This window comes from Ammospiza nelsoni, chromosome 6, assembly GCF_027579445.1.
Source record: "Ammospiza nelsoni isolate bAmmNel1 chromosome 6, bAmmNel1.pri, whole genome shotgun sequence".
Lineage (NCBI taxonomy): Eukaryota > Metazoa > Chordata > Aves > Passeriformes > Passerellidae > Ammospiza > Ammospiza nelsoni.
The window spans coordinates 14,445,713-14,465,776 of NC_080638.1; the positions used below are offsets into that span (position 1 = coordinate 14,445,713).

Consider the following 20,064-nt stretch of genomic DNA (forward strand, 5'->3'; position numbering starts at 1 on the left):
ATTACTGCAAACACTGAAGCAATTACAGACTGCAACTTTCTCAGAGTATCCAAGTAGCCCCAGACAGATATTCAACACTGATCAGATCATACAGAGATTATAATTGACAGACAAAGCAGTACTGATATAACTTGTTTATTGTACTGTGAGCATCAGTATATATTAGAGACAAAGAAAACATGACTTCCAGGACAAAGAAAAAAAAACCTGGAGATTTAAAATTTGCCCAATATCAATCATGGAGAACCTATAAATTATCTGCTGGAATGCTTTCAGCTCAAAAGCTTGGCTTCTACAATTACAGAACACTGAAGAATATAAGATGTTCTGGATCCCAAAAGCCACATACCTAAGGTTAAACTGTAAAAGACCCGAAGAGACATTAGGTAAAATTTATAAACTTGTCTTCTTCTGAGACAGATTGATCTTATCTCCAAGGCTCAGGGCCATTCCCTGTAAGGAAAAGGAAAACAACAATCATGACACAAATACTTCACTTGAAAAGAACTTTATCTCATCTATATTAAAATGGAAATTCCATATCTAGAAATCTATTAAATCAATGGCATGGAAATTTCCAGCTGCTCACTTCTTTGTACATTTCATAGTGCTCACTTCCTTATCACTAGGTAAAGGTTAGGTCTACATATATTATTGAGACAATGAAACTTAACTGAGCTGGCAACTGTTACATGTGTTATCCATATGAAAAGCAAAAGACTAAAATATATTGTAAGCTTTTGACCTCCCACCCCGGACTACCAGGGGAGAAATGACAACTGCCTGTCCAGTTACTGAAATTAAACTGCTGAAAGTCCCAGTGCTGATACCAGTACACTCAGTGCACCACAGCTATGGAAAATTATTTCATCACAGAGCCAGAGTAATATTGCACAAAAACTGAAGAATCATCAAAAGAAACTGCATGAATAAATCCACATATTCAATAGCACAATGATTTCAAGATGCAACCATGCTGGTATATGTAATTGAATGCAGTCTTCTGTAAAAATGGCACTATAACATATCAGAAACTTTAATTTAAACCAGACCAAAATCTTTGTAGTGACATCACATAAACGAAATGTTTTCTTTGAATATGAAAACTCTCAAGTACTCCTTTATTGTACACTGTTTAAAATATTTCTATTTTACATTGGTGTTTTTGTTTTATTTATCCCAAATCCCAGTCTTTTTTTTTAGTTGGGAGGTAGAAACTCTAAATGCCAAAGCAGATTCATATCTACATAAATAACTCCTGCTAAAAACCTTGGGATTTTCTTTTGTTGTTTTTAAAAAGAATCAGTGAATAGCAATCACATGCATAAAATTTCCTTGTTGTGTGACACTGAAACGTGCAATTTGGTTGGAAAAACATCATGTAACCCTGGGGCATATTTGGTTTATTATTTAAAAGCAAATAAAATATAACATCCTATTTGCAGTACTATGGACAAAATTGGGAAATCTTGGCGCAAAGGCCAATTTTATGGCAACGCACCAGGAGAAAGGACTGTAAAAAGTCTGTAATGTTTGGGAGTGCTCGGTACACTGCCCTAAAGGGTGAGGGTGGCAAGGCCCATACCTGACTCTTGGCCCGGATGCGTATGTGGCCCGTGACAGGCGCCTCCGGGCCCAGGTGGATCGGCTTCTCAATGCTCACGTTGGCCAGGGCGTCCTCCCCGAAGATGGAGCGGGCGTAAAGATTGGCTGCCATGAAGCCACAGTAGCCTGAAAGGGCCTGTGGAAAGCACATGGGAACCCTTAAAAAACCAAAATCCTCTGAACACAGTTTAGTTCAGCCTAAGTTCTCTAGGCAGTTATCAATGTGTCATGTTTACACTTCTTTCTTCACCTGCAATGTTTTATAACATGTGGGAATCATGCACAGGGAAACAGCAGTGGGCCTTTTTCTAGAATTCGTACTGGGAATTATGCAGTCTATAGAATTCATCAAGACAAGGCAGGTGGGCATTCTATGGTTTGTTTTAACCAACAGCAAAATGGCAAAGAAGTTAAATAGCCACTAAATTTGGTTACTACCCATGTAATAGCTATCATACATGGTCTATCTTAACAGCTAGTAGCTATTATATATATTTGTTTTGCTTTACAACAAAAAGGCTAAACTGGCAAAAGAAAGGTAAATTTTGTCAGAGAAGGAAGAAATATGGAGCTACTAAAAAACCCGTTATGTAAACAGATGGTCCTATAAAGTCTATGCTGCAGCTTAGCTACTATGAATCAAAATGGACATTCTGATTTTTCACCTTGGGACAACAGAATTTTGGTAACATTTATCTGCTTCTACTCATTTCAGAGTAAAAGCTTTGAGGTACATGTACTATTTCATTTTGTTTCATTTAATTTCATTTATTTGAAGAATATTAACAACAAATGTTGAACAAATTAAATAATAAAGTACAGGAAGTAAAAAAGTTATCTAAAACTCTCCAAGAAATAACTCACCTTCTCTGGAGTCAGGCATTTCATATTGGTTGACTTCAGTATGTGCTGTAAGTATTCATTTAAATCAATGATATTTGTATTCACTGTTACCTTCAAGAAGGACAAAAAAAAAAGGCAATTACTTTAATTAGCTCCTCAGGTATTTCTGAAATCTCTTCTTCAGGGCTCTATAAAGGAGATCACTTCCACATTCCTCCTTGAGGAACAGCACACTCAGTAAGCTGCATGCACAGGAAGTCTTCACCTCCTGCCCTCCACTTGTTAAGATGGAAAATTTCATGCTATTACCATGGTTGCTAAAATCTATTGGGTGAATAGGATACTCTGTTGAACATCTAGATTATCTACAGCAAACAGTGGACTCCTTGTCTGAATACAGTTTACACATTGCCAGAACAAGAAAAAGCAACACCTAGTCCAAAGTTTGCTTTTAACCAGTGATAAAGATTCCTTTCATCTTCCTCTTCTAGCAAACAACGCTCTCTGGGCTGCCTTGGCTTTATCATATTGCATATTATGTGCCTTGTTTAAATTGTTTTTAACATTTCTCTTAGGAGGAGTTTACAAACTACTAAGGCTTCATATATAATCCATTACAATATACTGTGCACAAGTTCCCCTGAGACATTTAAATCTAGTCCCAAGTGAGCACACCTATGTACCACACAAGGCTACAGTTCATGTAAAGTATATCCCATTCTGCTTCTATTTCATTCTTATATATCATCTCCCTTAAACCCTTTTTTTTTAGGTTTGGGCACCCTAGTTACTAAGAAGTGTAACCACTGTCTTGCTGGTCTTACACAGCACCCAGAACTTTATGCTACAGTTGTACTGTAAAGTAGCAAGGTGAAAGAAAGATGCTCCTGTCCCCCTGGCAGGGGGCTGGACTAAACAACCTTTAGAAGGTCTCTTGCAACCCACAGGACAATGTGATTAGAACTGGAGAGGCTGAGCAGCGTGAGTAATTCTGCAGCCTCAGAATAAACCTAAATTTGTTGCCATCTCACCTTTGAGCCAAAATACACAGCAATCACCAGTCAGCTTGGACAGCTTCCATAGAGGAGGTAAAGCTCAATGCACACAAGCTCTTTTGCAAGCCAAAACCCCAGTTATTGCATTGCTAAGATGGTGAAACTGATAAGATAGCTGTAAGAGAATAAGCTACTTGAGGCAAGCATCCAATGAGGATGTTGAATGAGGTTTATGTGGCAATAGACAATGCTGTTGCAATGAGCTGCTGTAGAACAAGAGACAGAATTGTATCTCATCAACAAAGTAACATAGAAAAAAACCTCAAAAACTAACTTTGTTTTCCCACTCAAATTCTGCCCACATCTGTCTGAACTCAGCATCTGTACAGGAAGCAGGCTGGATGTAATCCATGATGTCAATGTGAATGTCACTGAGAACCACACAGTTTCTGTCGCTGGCTGCTCCAGAGACATCGTACACTGCAAGAGAACACACAAAACCACTTCTGAATGTTCCAAAAAGTGAATTTGCTCTTAATAAGGGTGCTGAGCTACCATCTGCCAGTTAACAACAGCCAACCCTTGCTCAATCTCATGCTGACAATTGTCCTAAAGGTAGCACATTCTACAATGGTTTTAAGTAACAGTGATACAGCTTTTTTTTAAATCATCACAAAATATTCTTACATTGTAATTTAATTTCTTCTTTCAATATGAAGGGCTTTATTTTTGAGCTCATTAAGCAGTTACAAATACAATGCATTCATGTTAATTTTGCACACTGAAATTGTTTACTTACCAACATTACCAAAAATGATTCCATTTTCTGTAGAAGCAACTTTGACATTAGCTTTAATGTTTGCAAAATCATGTGGAGCAAGTGTCAGAGGAGATGGTTTCTCCACAAGTTTCAAGTCACCTGTGTAAAGAAATTGGGAGATGAAATCAGGGAACACTAGCAGTATACAATGAGCTTAGCTTCTGAACAACAGGTTTTATTTTCTTGTCATTCAATTTTTGCATCTATAGAGCTGCACTAAACACCACCATAAAAATATTAATTGATTTGGAATTGGTTGTTATTTTTTTTATAGTTTCCTAATTGCAAGAGAAATTACATTATATAACAATTTCAGTTAAAATATTGCTGTGTTCACCCAAACCCCACAGAAAACAAATGCAAATACTGAATTAAATGGGCTTTGGATGGAGTTTAGTAATAATTTTTAACAAGGAAATGGTTAATTCTACCTTGTATTTTAATCAGTGACATCATCATAAGGCCTAACCCTATAGTCAAGTGCCTCAAATCCAAAGTACAATGTCCAGCACTATAGGCACCAAGCTATTTACTAAAAGGTCAAAATATCCCCTTGATTCTGAATATAATTGCTCCAAGGAAACACTAAGGGATGCATTTTTACTAATCCTTCAACAAGCAATTGTAAAGACTCCTTAATTCTATTAAACTGCAACTTGAGAACACAGCATGAACAGCATGAACTCCACACATGGGAGTGATGCCTCAAGTCAGCTTTTACAGTACATCAGCTGGGAAATACAGAATTCCACTTTACTGAGCTGACAAATAAAAAATACAACCTATTAAATAATGCAACCATTCGATTTATTCCCATCATTAGTCTCATCAAATGATTTACAAAATTTTAGGAGAAAGGTTATGCCCCTCCAGTCATGTTTATTATAGTGAAAAGTACATAATATGAGTTCTCCTAACATATTGTAAATGTATGTCAGCTCCTGACTGCCAAAACAGAAGACAACTAATAAGAAACTGGTTCCTGACTGCCAAAACAGAAGACAACTAATAAGAAACTGGTTACTGTTCTAGAATTATGTGCTCCAGTGACTCCTCTATGAGAAGTTAATGAAGCCTCAGTATTGTCCAAGCAAGACTCTGGTACAGCTGTTGGTACAGGGAATGGTTTCAGTTGAGTAAATGCAGTATTTAAGTGCTTCAGGCTGAGTGCAAAAACCACCTAGGGCAGATGGCTTTCTGCTCCATACCAGTTGGGATTTTGACCTATTTTTATTTTCCTGTCTATGGTAGCAGCACAATGAAAAATAAGTACATCAAAAAACCTGTCTATATATCAGAAAAAAAAGGAGAAGGGGAAATGGAACACTATGTTTTTAGTGATAAAATCTGGCTATGGTTTATATCATCAGATTGCATTGTCAGTACATACAAACTTCCACCAAATATTTAAACCAATATATCTCTAAAGGCATTCAAAATGTGACTAGCTGGCATCACTTTGGAAGTGTTTCAGGAATTCCTTAGAGCAGGGTAATGCCCAATTCCCAGAAGCTCAGAGCTGCTTTTTTGCAGCATGCAGCCCTCCTTACCCAGCGTGGCCAGCTCCAGGGTGCAGTTCTGCAGGGTGTCACTGGTCTGGTTGACCACGAGCACATCCAGCACGATGTCATACTGATTGACATGGACATAGGCTTCTGCATACACAGGGTCTGAGAAACCTGTCAGCTGAGTCACCTGTCACACAAGCCAAGGGATTCACCTCCTCAGAAAGCAGTTTAAAACACACAATCATTCAAACAATGACAAAAAATAAGAATAAAGTACACTTAAATTGGTTATTATTTAATATGGGCCTCCAAAACAAGTTGCCTTCCTTCACATGTGCCCCTGCATACACACTATATATTTCTATACACATATAAACCCCTCCAGATGAAATGAATTCTGAACTAATAAGTTGCTAAAATATGAACTGTAATGCTATTTATTCTTAAGATGATCAGCAGCACAAAGAAATGCTGACTTAATATGAAAAGGTAATTTTAAACATCAAAAAGAATTCATCCGTTCTTTCAAAGTCTGGGGGTTTAACTCTTAACTAATGAATTACTCAAGTGATTTCTTCTCTTTAAACCTCCTCAGCAGGTTCTGCTAATCTACAGGAAAAAATAGGCATCAAGAGTGAAATAAGGATGCATTGCACTTAGCAATAGGATACAGCAGCCAAAGAAAGGGGATCTTAATCACTTCTGGCATCCTTGCTCCCTTCCCCATGAACTTTACTGAGATTTCAAAGCAGCAAACCCTAATTTGTTCTCCACATTTCACCAGGTGAGCACTCTCCAAGTTTTCTTTTTGTTCTTCCTCTCCCCATTTGAGATGGTAACAACTATAAGCACAAGTGGTTTTCTTTTTCTCCTCATCAGAATATAACTGTGTCTTCCCAATCAAGCAGCACAGTCTGGTTCATCAGTTCCAGTCTGCAATTCCCAAAATGATCCCATGTATACAATTAAAGCACTGATTTCCCACTACCTTATTAAGTTTGGAAGCAAGAGGATCAGCAGCCTCTTTCCTCTGCGTGTTTCCCATTGCTGCAAGAAGGCTGAGCTGGAACTGGTCTTCTTTTGAGCTCATTTCATTTTTAGCAGTAAGCTGCATGAAGGAAATGGGATCATCTGGCTGAATTGTCACATTCCTCTTCTCAGATTCTTTCTGCAGGAAGAGAGCAATTCAAGAATTCACAGTGAATTCCATTCCTTAGCACAGAAAAAGTCAACTAATGGCTCACCTACACAGAGTCAAATGGTGACATTTCTGAGACCAGCTTGGATGTGAACACCTGTAAAAACTCCAAGTGTTTATGGTTACACACTGATAACAGCTCACCTTCTGGGAAAGTTTCTCCTCTTCTAGCTTGGCTGACAGCATGTGAGAGAGGGACTGCCTGCATTCTTTGTTGAAAATGTCATTCATGAGAGGAGAACATTCTGACAACACTTTCAGACACAATGAAATACGATCCACATCATCATCTGTAATTGGCTTCTTGGGAAGAGAAGACTTTCCCAAGTGGAGAATTGTGGCCATCAGCAGCATTGCTTCAGCATTAAAGGACTGAGAAGGAGCACAAAGAGAATGGAAGAAGGTTATTGCATTTGCCACAGCTTTAAAGAAATGTTGACTTCTGACTTATTTAGGAAAAGGTGCATATTAATCAAACCATAACATCTCTGAAGAGATTACTTAGTTTTTTAGTATTTGTTATCTGAAACCAAGCAGAATGATTTAGAGACTGTCTAGATAGAATGGCTGGAAAGCAGCAGGTCCTGTTTGTGATCCCAACTATCATTATTATCCAATCACATAACTGGCACTGCACTTTGGACTTAACCCATTTTGCATCTTTTGAAAAGAAAAGAGGGAAAAAGCAGCTGTTCCTTAAATGTGAAAACACAAGAGATGACTCACATTTTGTTTCTTCTTTTCCTGAACTAGGGACACATAACGCAAAGCAATCTTGGTTAAAGTTGTAGCAAGGGAAGCTGCAACAAAGAAATCTCCATCCAGCAAGAATCCTCGTAAGGGAGGTCTGCAAAGACAAATGATCCTCAGAAAACTACTTCTGGATGACAATCTTCAGCCTACTTCTGTTAACCTTCATACTGTACAAGCAAAACAAGTTTGAAACACCTCACAAGGTTGAGTGTTTTCCTTCTCAATGTAATTTTCTAGATACAGAGATTTTCACAAGTCACCACAGTCATTTCCATGTGGACTAGGGAGAGAGAGGTGTAGGAATGCAACGTGATATAAAAGGAAGAAAATATTTTAATCTAAAGGCACTATCTCTGTATCCAACTAAAACTGTGAGAGAACTTTATATGTAAAAAAAATCAACTAGAATTCAGGACATCGTAATTAATAAAGCACTTATTTATACACTAAGCTTTGATTACAAATCCTAAGCAATCAGGCAACTTCCTATTCTATCTAGCTAGGATTAAAACAGGAAACTCCCTCAACCACTGAACTCTGTATGACAGATAACACCACTCAAATAAACAAAGATAAAAATTAACCAAGTCATTCCTGGCCAAGCATGAAATCACAAATACCTGTCTTCTTCCTTTTTGGCAGGTCGGGAACTGCTAAGAGCACTTTGTGTTGCATAAGTGCCCATCTCTGTCACTAATTTTTGGGCTGGACCCACAGACACCTCTTCTTCAGGTTTGAGCTCACCAGCTTCTTTCTTGATTTCAGATTCTACTATTGGGATCTAAAAATGAGCAGGAAGCAACTGTTACAATTAAAAGAAAATATATATTTTTGTTCTACAGGTTTTAATAAAAATTATCTGCATTACTGAGGTAATGGTTTTATAACCAAAGGTTCTAAATATTGTTTTTATAACCAAAAGGTCAGCTACAGTGCATCGGTTTGGGGAGAATTTGAGGAAATAAGCAGATATTGAAATACTCACAGAAGCTTCCTATACATGCAATAAAGTTCTCATTGATGAACTAGATTTTGTTAGAGAAGTATTGCTCTCAGAACAACACAAACTGAAGGCATTTTTTCTTTGCTACTGGATATAATTAAATCATATAAAGCTGCCATAATTTTCTGAAATAAGGAATTTCCCAACTTTTCTTGTAACAGATATCACTTATTCTCAGCTCAAGTATGCTACTTGAAAAAAATGAGTAATGAATGCAAAACCCTGACTACTTTTTACTTAAGATTTTCTGTGCAAATGCCAGTACACAAGTCCTCAAAACACTGTTACATCTTACTTGATCTTTCTAAAATACCTTTTCTTAGAAAACCCACTGCATAATGGCAGTAAAAACCACAAAGAGCCAGGAAACACAAAAACCCCAAAACATACACACCTCTCCGAGTGATCTGCGAACCTCTGTCATTACACTTTGTATATCCTCCTTTGTGCTACAATATTCTCCAAGGATCCATAATGCTCCTCGATAAATCCTGAGACAAGAACAGTAATTTAAATCATGCTTTTGTGATATACTCAAATCAGCACCAAGAAAAGTGATTTAAAGTGATTTATCAGGTAGTAAAGGCCAGTCTTGACAAATTCAAAAGGACACAACTGACAAAAGCAGGTTAAATCACAAGCAATTATCTTTTAAGCCTCAGTAAACTCATGAAAAATTACATCAAATTAGATATATTCTCTGCTACATTTTAATTTCCATTTTAAACCTGAAATACACAAAATTAAATTTCATTGGGATCACAATGAAATACTCCACTGCATGTGAATAAAGTCAGCTCTAAATTCTCCATTTAACTGAGACAAACTAATTTTTCCATTATACAGGAGAAAATGAAAAACCAGAACAAGAATGAAGATTAGGAAAAGAATAGCAAAGCTTCAGAGGGATTTTTTCCCCCACTTAATGAGATTACAATGGAGATGGGATTCAGAATTTTCTGTGTATTAGGAGAATGACAGAGTGCTCTTCTGACATAGAGAAGTTCTCATATGACTTAACCTTTACAGATCCATCAGCAAGCAAAGGTTTTAGAGCCCTGAAAGGTACTAAAATAGCTTTATACTTTGTAAAGCTCAGTCTATGTTAGATTAGGCTTTCTAATAAATGTACAGTATTTCCAGTTGCCTACGAGTGCAAATTCCTTAGGAATTCTGTTTTAATAAATACATTACTTTATGTTTGGCCTTCATCAACAACACTACATCCGAGCAAGGAGAATTACAATTATCAAGTGCATTATAGAAACGGAAATTGAATTTATTTCATTTTGCATTTATTCAATGCAACAAATGCCCAATTTACCTCTTGCACAAACAGGCAAGAAGAAAGCTGTACCTAGAAATCTCCTACCTCAAAATATCTAGGCTCACAGTCACTCTGTGTGGGTAACGTGGATTTTGGTACATATTTAATGACAATATACATTCAATGCAAGTGAGCCACAGGTGCTCCCAAGTCTGTTTGGTATCATACTCTGGACTCACTTGACAGATTTAATAGCATGAAAGACTTCAAGCATCTTCTCAACAATAAGAGGTCTGAGGTTTTCAAATCTCTGGATCGCTTCCCGCACAAACTCCAGGACATCGGCGGCTGCCGCTTCGTTGTTGTCACTAAGGAACTCCATCAGCTGCCAGGAAAGATTGAACATCAGCACAAACAGAGAAGTTTATACAATAATACTTCCCTTCTATGTTCAGAAAAATAAAAGTCCTTATGCATCTCCAGTGAAAAAAAACTGAAGTCAAACAACCTTAAGTACATTCCAAACATGTACCAATTATCACATTCCCAAACTGTTTTTCTAGTGATCCAAATTATTGCACTTTTAAAGGTGCTCTTCAGCTCATGTTCTTCAAAAATATATTAACAGTCTCAGAAAAACAAAAAATTACAGCATCAAAAGTCCTATGTTTCTTTAGGAACTAAAAATAGCATTGGTTCTTGTGAGGTTCATTACGAGGCCACTATGAGGAACACCTCAGCTCCAGCAATTCTGCAGGTGTGGGGTACAGGTGTAACACATGCAATGAGAATACAATGAAATATTTGCATACCACTGGAATAACATTGGCAGCCATGTCTGGGAAGCGAACACTGCAGGAATGCAGTGTCCGAACCAGCAGCTGTCTGTACTTGTCTGTATCCTCATGCTCTGTCACATTATTCGTTTTAATCACTTCCTTCTTCAGAACAATCACAAGCTGCAGAAAAGATCAAATCAAATTTTTTAAAAAGTGACATTTTTCAAAAGAAAGAAAACAGCGTAATGAATCAAAAGCACATAATTTACCTCCTCCACATTTCTTGAAGACACAAGATCCAGAGCCAGCTGAAGGGTCTTTTTGCGCACTTCTAGATCTGGGGTGCTCAACACTCTGAGGATGTCCATAACCAGATCCTGAAACAATAACAAAGTAAAGTATTTTGCCATTTTAAATTGCTTCCTCTTCATACAATTCTAATTTTCAGTCCTCAATGATTTTCAAAGCCTTTCTGGATACATAATATATGATGTACTGCCAAGCAAGCAGCAGGCATTAGAACTTCTCAGTGTTCATTTAATACATTTACACAGACATCTCCTATGCAGTTACACCATTAAACCTTACAACCAGGACAGCATTTGTCATTGTTAATTTTTATGCAGACAACAAAAGCAGCCAAGTCATAAACACAGAAGTCCATCCAATATGTGTTCAAAAACATACCAAAAGGAAATTGAAACTTCAGAAGTTCTTCTCTTCATTGCAAAAACCTGGGAGATTTGTTATTGAAGGCTTTTCTTTCCTAAGGCTTGCAGGAAAAGAGACAGCAACATACCTGCAACACTCGTTCATGGGAGGGATGCTCCTTCAACTCAATCAACCGATCCAAGACAATCAGTTTCACATTATTATCACTTTCTTTAATGATCAAATCTATGTAGCATTGGGCAGCAGCCTAAAATTAAAAGGATCAAAACCATTTTTTTAAGTCAGGAAGAGAATAAACTGGAAAATTTTGAAATTGAGGAAAGGATTCCTATTTTACTATTAAAGCAGCTACTCAGAGCTGGTACAGAAATTAACCTTATAAACAGAGTTTAAAATTTTTTGTTCACTATGTTACAAAAATCACACATGAAGGCTCACAATGGCTTTACCTTACAGTACACAGACTTGACTTCAAATTCAAAGACAGACATAAGATAGGTTATCTGACATGCTTTGGGTCAGCTGTGAAATATGCAACAGGGCATGAAAACCAACTTAAAAGAGTTGGCAGTATTAGCCTACCTAGATTAGGTTTTAATGACAGCTTCTAGGTACAGTGTGTCTACTTCACCAAAATGAGTATGCCAAACTAAGAATGCTGGAATTCATACTCCCCCTGACTTTTGGAAACTATGAGTGACAATGTTCTAATCCTATGCATAACCTATCTTTTAAATTTCCATACAAATTCTAAATTTCTAAGTGATCCTCAACCATCAGCTGTAGAAATATAAAACTAAGAACCCCAGGTCAATCAGTAATCAACATGAATCTTCACTGTTTTATGCTTCTACGCTGGTCTGAAATAAGTGACATTCATGAGTAAAAAATTTCATCCAATCTCTGAAATCTTCAGCTGTAGTCTGCTTTGCTAACTAGGCCAAGTAGATCACAGGTTGGTCCAACAGTCTGCACAGTATTCAAGATTATGCTCTACCAAAGTGACATGAAATCCACTAGCTCCAGGTCTGCTCAGTCTTTTTTTGTGACCAATTCTAAGAGTTACTTTAAGATAGTGTTTCATATGAGAAATATTACTAAAACCTTCCCTCTTAAGTATCAACATGCAGCACACAGCGTTCACCTCAGTGCACTAGAAGCTACTGAAGAGCTGCAAACATCCCTTTCATACCTTGATTGCTGTGGGTGCACTGGAGAGTGTAACCAGAGTACCTGCAGCCTCATACTTCACTGCAGGACTGGAGGACTGCAGCAGGTTGTAGATGCAGCGAATGAACCGAGCTCTCTCCGACGGATTCGCGTGACAGACCTCGATAAAAGAATGATCCACAGTTGGCACACAAAGAAAAGAGCAATCCTACAGCTCACCTGCTCCACTATCTCACAGAGAGGAGAAAATTAACAGCATTTTCTGGTGACAGGAAGTGTCATTCACAGCTGTAAAACTCTAATTTCAAAAGCTGTTCTCAACAACTCTGAGTAATGCTACAGTCTTAAAATCTCCCATCAAAAGGAAGGGCAGAGCCTCTAATAGCCTCTGTAAGAGATGGCCTGCTCATGCCCACGAAGAGCACTCTGATAATATTGTCCCCATCACAGCAAATCTGGTGAGACTTATTGCTCTGTACAGTGCACACTTGAGCTCTTTATCATTTCAAGAGACAAGATTTATTGAGCTCTATTAAGCAATGACATATTCCTGACATGAACAAGAAGTCAGCTAAATCCCTTTTCCAGCAACATTCTATCCCTTTTTAAAAACAGTCTAATATAATTCTATAAATTAACATGTGCCATTTATTTTAAATGTGCCACAACATTTCCCTTTTACCTTGTAAATTAGTTCAACAATAACCAACTGCAGTATGTCACCAAAGGTCTGCACTTGGTCAATACAGGTACTCAAATAATCCAAAGCTCGATCCTACAAAGAAAATAAATTATTTTATATTATTCAGAGTTTGCTCACTCAGTTGAATTTTAAATAAAAACACATGCTAAAAATCAAAATACAAAACAGCCTTTATGCAATGCTTCAACAATTTAGGAAAACACTGTAGACCTAAAGAGCAAAATAATCCATCCTGTCTATAGAGGGCAAAAAGAGAGACAAACTAATGGTAATTATGCACAAAAGGCAATTGCCTGTAGAACAAGTGATCCAAAACACTAAACAGACACTACCATTTCTTTCTCATGTAACTACAAAAGCTTTAGAACAGCAGATAATGGACTACTTCTCAGTGAAGTTATGCTCACATTTTTCAGCACCTTCACCAAATAGAGTAGTTCTCCTTTAAAATAAAGAGAGCACTAAATACCTACATTATCAGTACCAAATAGCCCACAAAAGCATTAACACTACCATACATGGGGTTTTTTATGAATACAAGTAGTTTATACTATCAACAAACTACTGGCTACTAACCCACCATATTTACAATTATTAAACCAAATGACTTTGAGGGCAGGTATCCTTACCTGATCTGCATGAATCAGCATCATAAATGCATTTCTTTTGCAGCTTGCATCTTTCTCATTCACCAAGAAATCATGGATCAGTTCAGGAGCATCAGGTATAAGATGTTCAAAGTTTCTTTAGAAGAAAAAAACGTAATTAAGAGCGGAGTAAAACCCAGGGATGCCCATAAAACAGAGGAGAAAAGGCAAACAAACACAGAAGTTCTGACCAGCAGTCTAGGGAGTGATAAATCTCTGAGCTCTCCAAAGCTGTGCCCGGTTGGTGTGTACCTGTAGATGGTGTAGATGGCCAGCACGGCGTTGCGGCGCACGTAGCTGTGCCGGTGCTCCAGGCACGCGCGGATGGCCGGCATCAGGGGCTCCAGCAGCTCAGCCTCCTTCAGCTTGCACAGAAAGCGCAGGGTGGAGCCTCTGATAAACTCGTTGGGGTGCTGGAGATCCTAAAAGCAACAGGAAACGTAGCTGAAATGCCAGACTCTCCAGATGAATGCACTTACCACCCTCTCCCACACTCAGCTCTCCCATGGTACACGCTCCCAACATTCCCAAAGACATCTCACTGTTTTCTCAAGAAATTATTTATTTATTATTTCTCAAGAAATTAATATTAATGCCCAGGATGTATGTCTAGATGCTGAACAGAGTATTTGTCACTTTGAAATTCATCCAGTCACTGATCAGAAAACTGTGCTTGTATATACTGGTAAAGGTTGCGTGTGCCTGAGAACTGCTTGTGCTGCTGTAAAGATTGATAACAAGGATGTTATTTTGTCTAGCAGAAATCACTCTAATTTTTGTATTTGTAATTTTGTTAAGACTATCGGGTGTGATTTTTCATACTTGGCCCCAGTGACATCCCACCAGTTAATTAAAACCAATTACACAATGTATCACAGACTATCACATACTCCTATTGCTTTCCTAAAGCACTGCTGCCCCACAATATTTAAAAATATGTATTTATGTGCAATAAAACTTACAAAGCCTGCAGGATTTTTGTCTGGATTGTGTTTGTTTTCTCTGATTACCATGGCTGTGAAAGCTCAGCCTGTGGGCATTCTTGCACATTGGATATAAATTTCTTGTATATATAAGCTCATCTGTTTCCAACCCATTCCCAAATCTGAAGCTCCTTATTATCTTTATGAAGGTGTTTCCCAAACATATCACAATAGTGTCCTTTTATGACCCATGGCTTGTCCAAGATTCCTGGTGGATGGTAACTATGTTACCCCTCACAAGGAAACAGAGCACTACATTTTTGTTAAATTGTACCACTAAAAGAATGCAAAACTCCTTGGTAGTAGACCTGCTGCCTATCTGCAGTTATCCAGCTCTGAAGCGCTGAGACACAGCTGACAGGACGGAAATGCTGAGCATAAACAATGTTTATATTTATTCAGTAACACAAAATGCTGTCCCTTGTACAAAGCCCAGCAGAGGAACACAAGCAATGAATTAACCAAGAGGTTACCTTTCTGTATGCATCACACACAAGGATCATTTCCTGCAGGAGCCTGCCATCTGGAGTGGTCTTTGGCACGATCTCCCAAAAGACAAGCAGCAGCTTTTTGATGGTATGGTCTTGGAGAGGCAGCACAAAACGTATGATGGTCATCAGGAGCCCAGGCAGCTTCTCACCATTCAGAATCATAATGATCACCTTCTTCAAGGCCTCTGTCTTCAACTTGACATCTCCTTTTTCTACAGGAGGAAATGAAGTGAGCAAGGCTGACATGTCACAGCTACTTTAACAGGAATATTGATCCTCAGTGTCAGAAGACACAAACTCCTCTGAAGGGGTGAAATACAGCACATCAATAAAATCCTTCCCTTTACTTCTATTAAAGAATAAAGAGGAAGCAAGAGATATTTAAAAATAAGCATGGAATTCATGGACTAATCAGCAGATCAATATATTGGAATTGAAAGAGTTCAAATCCCAAGGCCATTTTAATGCTTAAATTTGTACCAGGATACTACAATGTGCCCTGGAGTCACACATATATCAGATCCCACAGTGCATTGAACGAGTGACAACACAATTGGTTGCTTATTCCAAAAAAATCTGCTCAAATCTGCCTTAGTCCAAGCAGGTATTAAAACTCCCAAAAAAAAAAAAGATTTCAGATTTTCCCAGACTGTGGAGTACACCAAAGCACATAAAACAATATCATGAAGCTTGTCAAAGCACATCAAACAGAGGAACAGACATATTCCAGAACTCAACAGGAAATAAACATGAAACTGACTTGTTTCAGCTTACAAAATGTAAACAATACTCGAGGAAAGACACTATGAGAGAATGATTCAGGTAAGATGGAGCATCCTTCAGTCACTGCCAATACTTGCCTAGGTCATTTTTTAAGCTGATTTCAGAAGGTGGCTCTGAATCCATGGGGACGTTGATCAATGTGTAACACACGTTCTCTGCAGCAGTCATGGCTCTTGGTTACAGCAGCTCTCTCAAGGGAAGAAATATTTTCACACAATGTCAGACAACCTAAAAACCAAGCAAACAAAACCATCCCAAAGTTAAAAGACTTTATTAACAAACACAAAAGCATTATTATAACTGACTTAAAGGCTTGCAGGATGGATGCAGCAGCTTCTCCCTCCTGGAGTCATTCCCTGATCCCAGCTCCTGTACTCCTGTGTTCCTCCAGATGAATGACCCAAGCTGCAAAATTAGCTGAAAAACTTCACAGAAAAAAGAAAAAACTAAAAGATAAAGTTCTGGACTCAATTAACAAGCTGAATCAGTCTATGCAGGAGGCTTTGAAGATGAGCATGAGATCCAAGAGAGCAAAATCCAAGGATGGGAGAGAAGAGAAAGATGGAGAGAGAAGCATTTTACCTGCCAGGGATCATCAGGTCAGCTCAACTCTACTGTCTCCACTAGACACTAATGAGGAAACCAAGTCATTTTATGGTGAAAAAGGACAAGAAGGCTACAGATATATCAAAGCTGCTGTGTGCCTGACAGTCCAGGTAAAGAAATCTGCTATTAAGCTCAATTCTCATTCTCATGTTTGTTTTTTTCCTTGTGTAATAGATATCTAGGATCAAATCAACCCTTTTGTTGTATCAATCCTCATTCTCATGTTTGTTTATTCTTTATGTAATAGACATCTAGGATCAAATCAACCTTTTTATTCTATTTCTTAGGTAATGAAAAATGCTCAAGCCTGAGCTTGCTTGGCTAATGCTGTGATACCACACTGACAAGCACAGCAAAGAAAACTGTTACTGTTTACTACATGAGCAATTTTGTACTTTTTACAGAAATTGTGTCAAAAATAAATCAGCTTTTATTGATAATAATTGTCTGGAAGTCTGAGACTCCCTTTTCTCATCAAAGGGGCATGCAGAGAACATCACCCTGAACAGAGAGCAGGGAAGTTGTGCTGAGCTGGGCTGCTGTCTCTTTCTCCACACAAGAAAACAACTCACATCAATCAGCACCAAAACAATCACCCCAAAAAATAATTGCAACACAAATGTTTAAAGAAACTCTCCTCTTCCCATTATGAATTTCTGTATTTTAAGGCCTACATTCCTTAACTTTGTTGCTTACAAATATCTACATAAACCACTCATTCAAGGAATGACTGGATGTGGCCCTTAGTGCCATGCTCCAGTTGACAAAGGTCAGTCAAAGGTTGGATCTGATGATCTCAGAGGGCTTTCCCAACTGCTTTCTTGCCTCAGCAGCAGCTTTTTTGCTTACCCTCCCTGTGCAGTTACCCAGAATTCCTGCCTCAAAGCCCTGCAGCCGGCACCTTCACCTACAAGAACAATTGACACAGACCATAAAGCAGATCCTTGTGAAAGCAGGGCACATTTCTTTACTCACACAGAGATCTCAGCTGCAGAAATTTCCAAAATCACGGTCAAACATATCTCTGAAGTGTGATAAATGAGTGCACTTTGGGCTCTGAAAAGCAGCAATGAAAAACAACTCTCGTGAAACACCGAGCTGGGAGATCTGGCAGGGAAAACCACCACCCCGTTTTCCTCCTTGCAAGGCACAAAGAGTTGAAATCAGAGACACTGAGAGCCCACACGGACACAGATCTGGTGCTGCTTTAACTCTCCAGCAGTAACATCTCTGTCCCCTGTGGGAGTCACTGAAGAGTTGGGGTCGGAAGGGGCTTTAAAGATGAATTCATTCCAAACCAGGCTGCTCAGAGCCCCATCCAACCTGGCTCGAACACGTCCAGGGATGGAGCACCACAACCAGACCCCACGGGAATCGAAAGTTAAGAGTTTACAGGGCGCAGGAAGGCAAAGCCACGCCTGCTCGCCACCTACATCCCCGGGGAGCCTGAGCAACGGGGGCACCCAATGAACCCAAACCTCGGGAATGCACCGCTCTACTGACGCACAGCTATAACACAGAGTGTGCAAAATGTTTGCTAAAAATCCCCACAAATTTCCAGCCGGCTGAGGGCTATTTTTTCCCTTCGTGTCCCAGCTCCTACTTCCACTCCAAACCCGGGCATTTTCAGCTACGAGGCAAAACTTCCCTCAATGCCCGTGTCCGCCTGCCATTCCCGTGAGGGAGCCCCGAGCCCCGCAGCTCTCTGGGCGCCACAAACCCTCCCAGAGCCGCCCGCGCCCCGGGGCCCTGCCGGGGCCACCGGCAACATGGGGGCCCTGAGGCCTCGGGCCTTGCGGCGCCCAGCGGAGAAGCGGCTCCCGCCCCCATCCCCCGGCCCTGCGAGGCTGCCGCTCCGAGAGCCGGCCGTGCGGCTCCGTACCGGGCAGAGGGGTCGGGCCGGTCCCGGTGCGGAGCTGAGCCCGCGGCGCTGCCGCTCCGGCGATGGCTGACGTGGAGCCGCGCCCGCCCCGGCCACATCGCGCGTACGGCGGCCGCGGCGGGACACGCCTCCCGGCAGCGCGAAAGGGGCGGTGCCGCCAGGCGGGAAAGGGGCGGGGGCGGGAGGGGCGGGGCTTGTGACGTCACACATGAGCGGACGGCGGGGTTTTCCCGCGCGGGGGGGATCCGGGACCCTCGGGATGCAGGAAAACAGCGGAAAATAGCGACCGAAAATAAGATTAAACACCCCTCCCCACATAGATAGATACAGATACAGACAGATATAAGATATATAGATATATACAGATATATAGATATAGATAGATAGATATAAGATATGTATATAGATAGATATAGATCGATATAGATAGATAGCAATTAGGTAAATAACAACAAAACAAAAAAGACAGTAAAAGGGGGTTGGGAAATGGTAAAGGGAAAAATAAGTGGGTGGGGAACAAAAAGTAATTGGGAATTAGTAAGGAGCTGGAAAATAGATTATGGGAAATGGATAAAGAAGAGGGTGCATAAATAAATACGGGAAAACCAAAGGGAAGGAAAATGGGAGAGAGAAAAAAACAATGGGTGGGGGAAAAAAAGTAATTGGGGAAATTAGTAAGGAATGGAAAATAGATTATGGGAAATGAATAAAGAAGAAGGTGTATAAATAAATAAGGGAAAAGCAAAGGGAGGGAAAATGGGACAGAGAAAAAACAACGGGGAGGAGAAACAAAGGGAGTGAAAAAAAACAGTGGGAGGTGGAAAAACTAGGGGGAAGTAACAAAAAGGAAAAAAAACAACAAGTAAAATAAATGAAGGGGAAAACATAAATAAAGGTGAAAAATTAATTAAGGGGGAAATGGAAATGAGTAAGACGGGCAAAAATGAGTGAAGGGGAAAATAAATAAGGGGGAAATAAAAGAAAAATAAAGGGAAAAACTAAAATAAATATAAATTTAGGAAAAATAATAGCAGCTTTTTCTAGCACTTAAAAACCAAATACACAGCCCTGGCACTGCTGTTTTGCTATTTTCAGACTGAACTATTTGTGTGGATTCAAGTCAGTATTTAAAGGCTGTTCATAACAGCACCATGATCTATTAATTTTTGTTTAATAATTTATTAATATTTATTACTTTATCTGCAAATTCCAGGCCTTTTTTTTTAAGTACACTGAGCAGGCTATCAGGTCCTATGTGGGTCCACCCCAAAAGGTTGTTCCTTGTAATTTTCAATGCAATCACTGGGGAGAATAATTGTATTAGAATGATCCAACATAGAAAAGACTGAACTCAGT

General features: G+C 39.3%; 1 protein-coding gene across 2 annotated transcripts; it reads right to left on the minus strand.

Annotated features, from left to right (window-relative positions):
- Positions 1–119: 119 nt before the first annotated feature.
- On the minus strand, positions 120–18,830 carry COPB1 (COPI coat complex subunit beta 1). 2 transcript variants are annotated; one of them, XM_059473878.1, is made up of 23 exons: positions 18,709–18,821; positions 17,802–17,882; positions 16,298–16,448; positions 15,420–15,649; positions 14,216–14,385; positions 13,946–14,060; positions 13,296–13,388; positions 12,636–12,773; positions 11,571–11,690; positions 11,041–11,148; positions 10,805–10,951; positions 10,232–10,377; positions 9,120–9,216; positions 8,343–8,503; positions 7,696–7,816; positions 7,114–7,341; positions 6,760–6,939; positions 5,814–5,958; positions 4,243–4,362; positions 3,778–3,923; positions 2,470–2,559; positions 1,586–1,741; positions 120–453 (listed from the first exon to the last, which is right to left on the minus strand). In XM_059473878.1, the coding sequence occupies exons 3-23, from the start codon at positions 16,386–16,388 to the stop codon at positions 394–396; spliced, it is 2,862 nt and encodes a 953-aa protein (XP_059329861.1). In that variant the 5' UTR covers positions 16,389–16,448; positions 17,802–17,882; positions 18,709–18,821; the 3' UTR covers positions 120–393. The 2 variants fall into 2 exon arrangements, with proteins under 2 accessions (XP_059329861.1, XP_059329863.1); XM_059473880.1 differs by lacking the exon at positions 17,802–17,882 and having other exon boundaries at positions 18,709–18,830.
- Between the last annotated feature and the right edge of the window lie 1,234 nt (positions 18,831–20,064).

Bases quoted from the DNA above. Each gene is read 5' to 3' on its own strand.
- COPB1 (XM_059473880.1), bottom strand. From the start codon at position 16,388: ATGACTGCTGCAGAGAACGTGTGTTACACATTGATCAACGTCCCCATG. The intron at 10,378-10,804 runs GTATGCAAATAT...CTTTCCTGGCAG, and splicing joins CTGCCAATGTTATTCCAGTG to CTGATGGAGTTCCTTAGTGA. The intron at 2,560-3,777 runs GTTAGTTTTTGA...TCCTTCTTGAAG, and splicing joins AATTTGAGTGGGAAAACAAA to GTAACAGTGAATACAAATAT.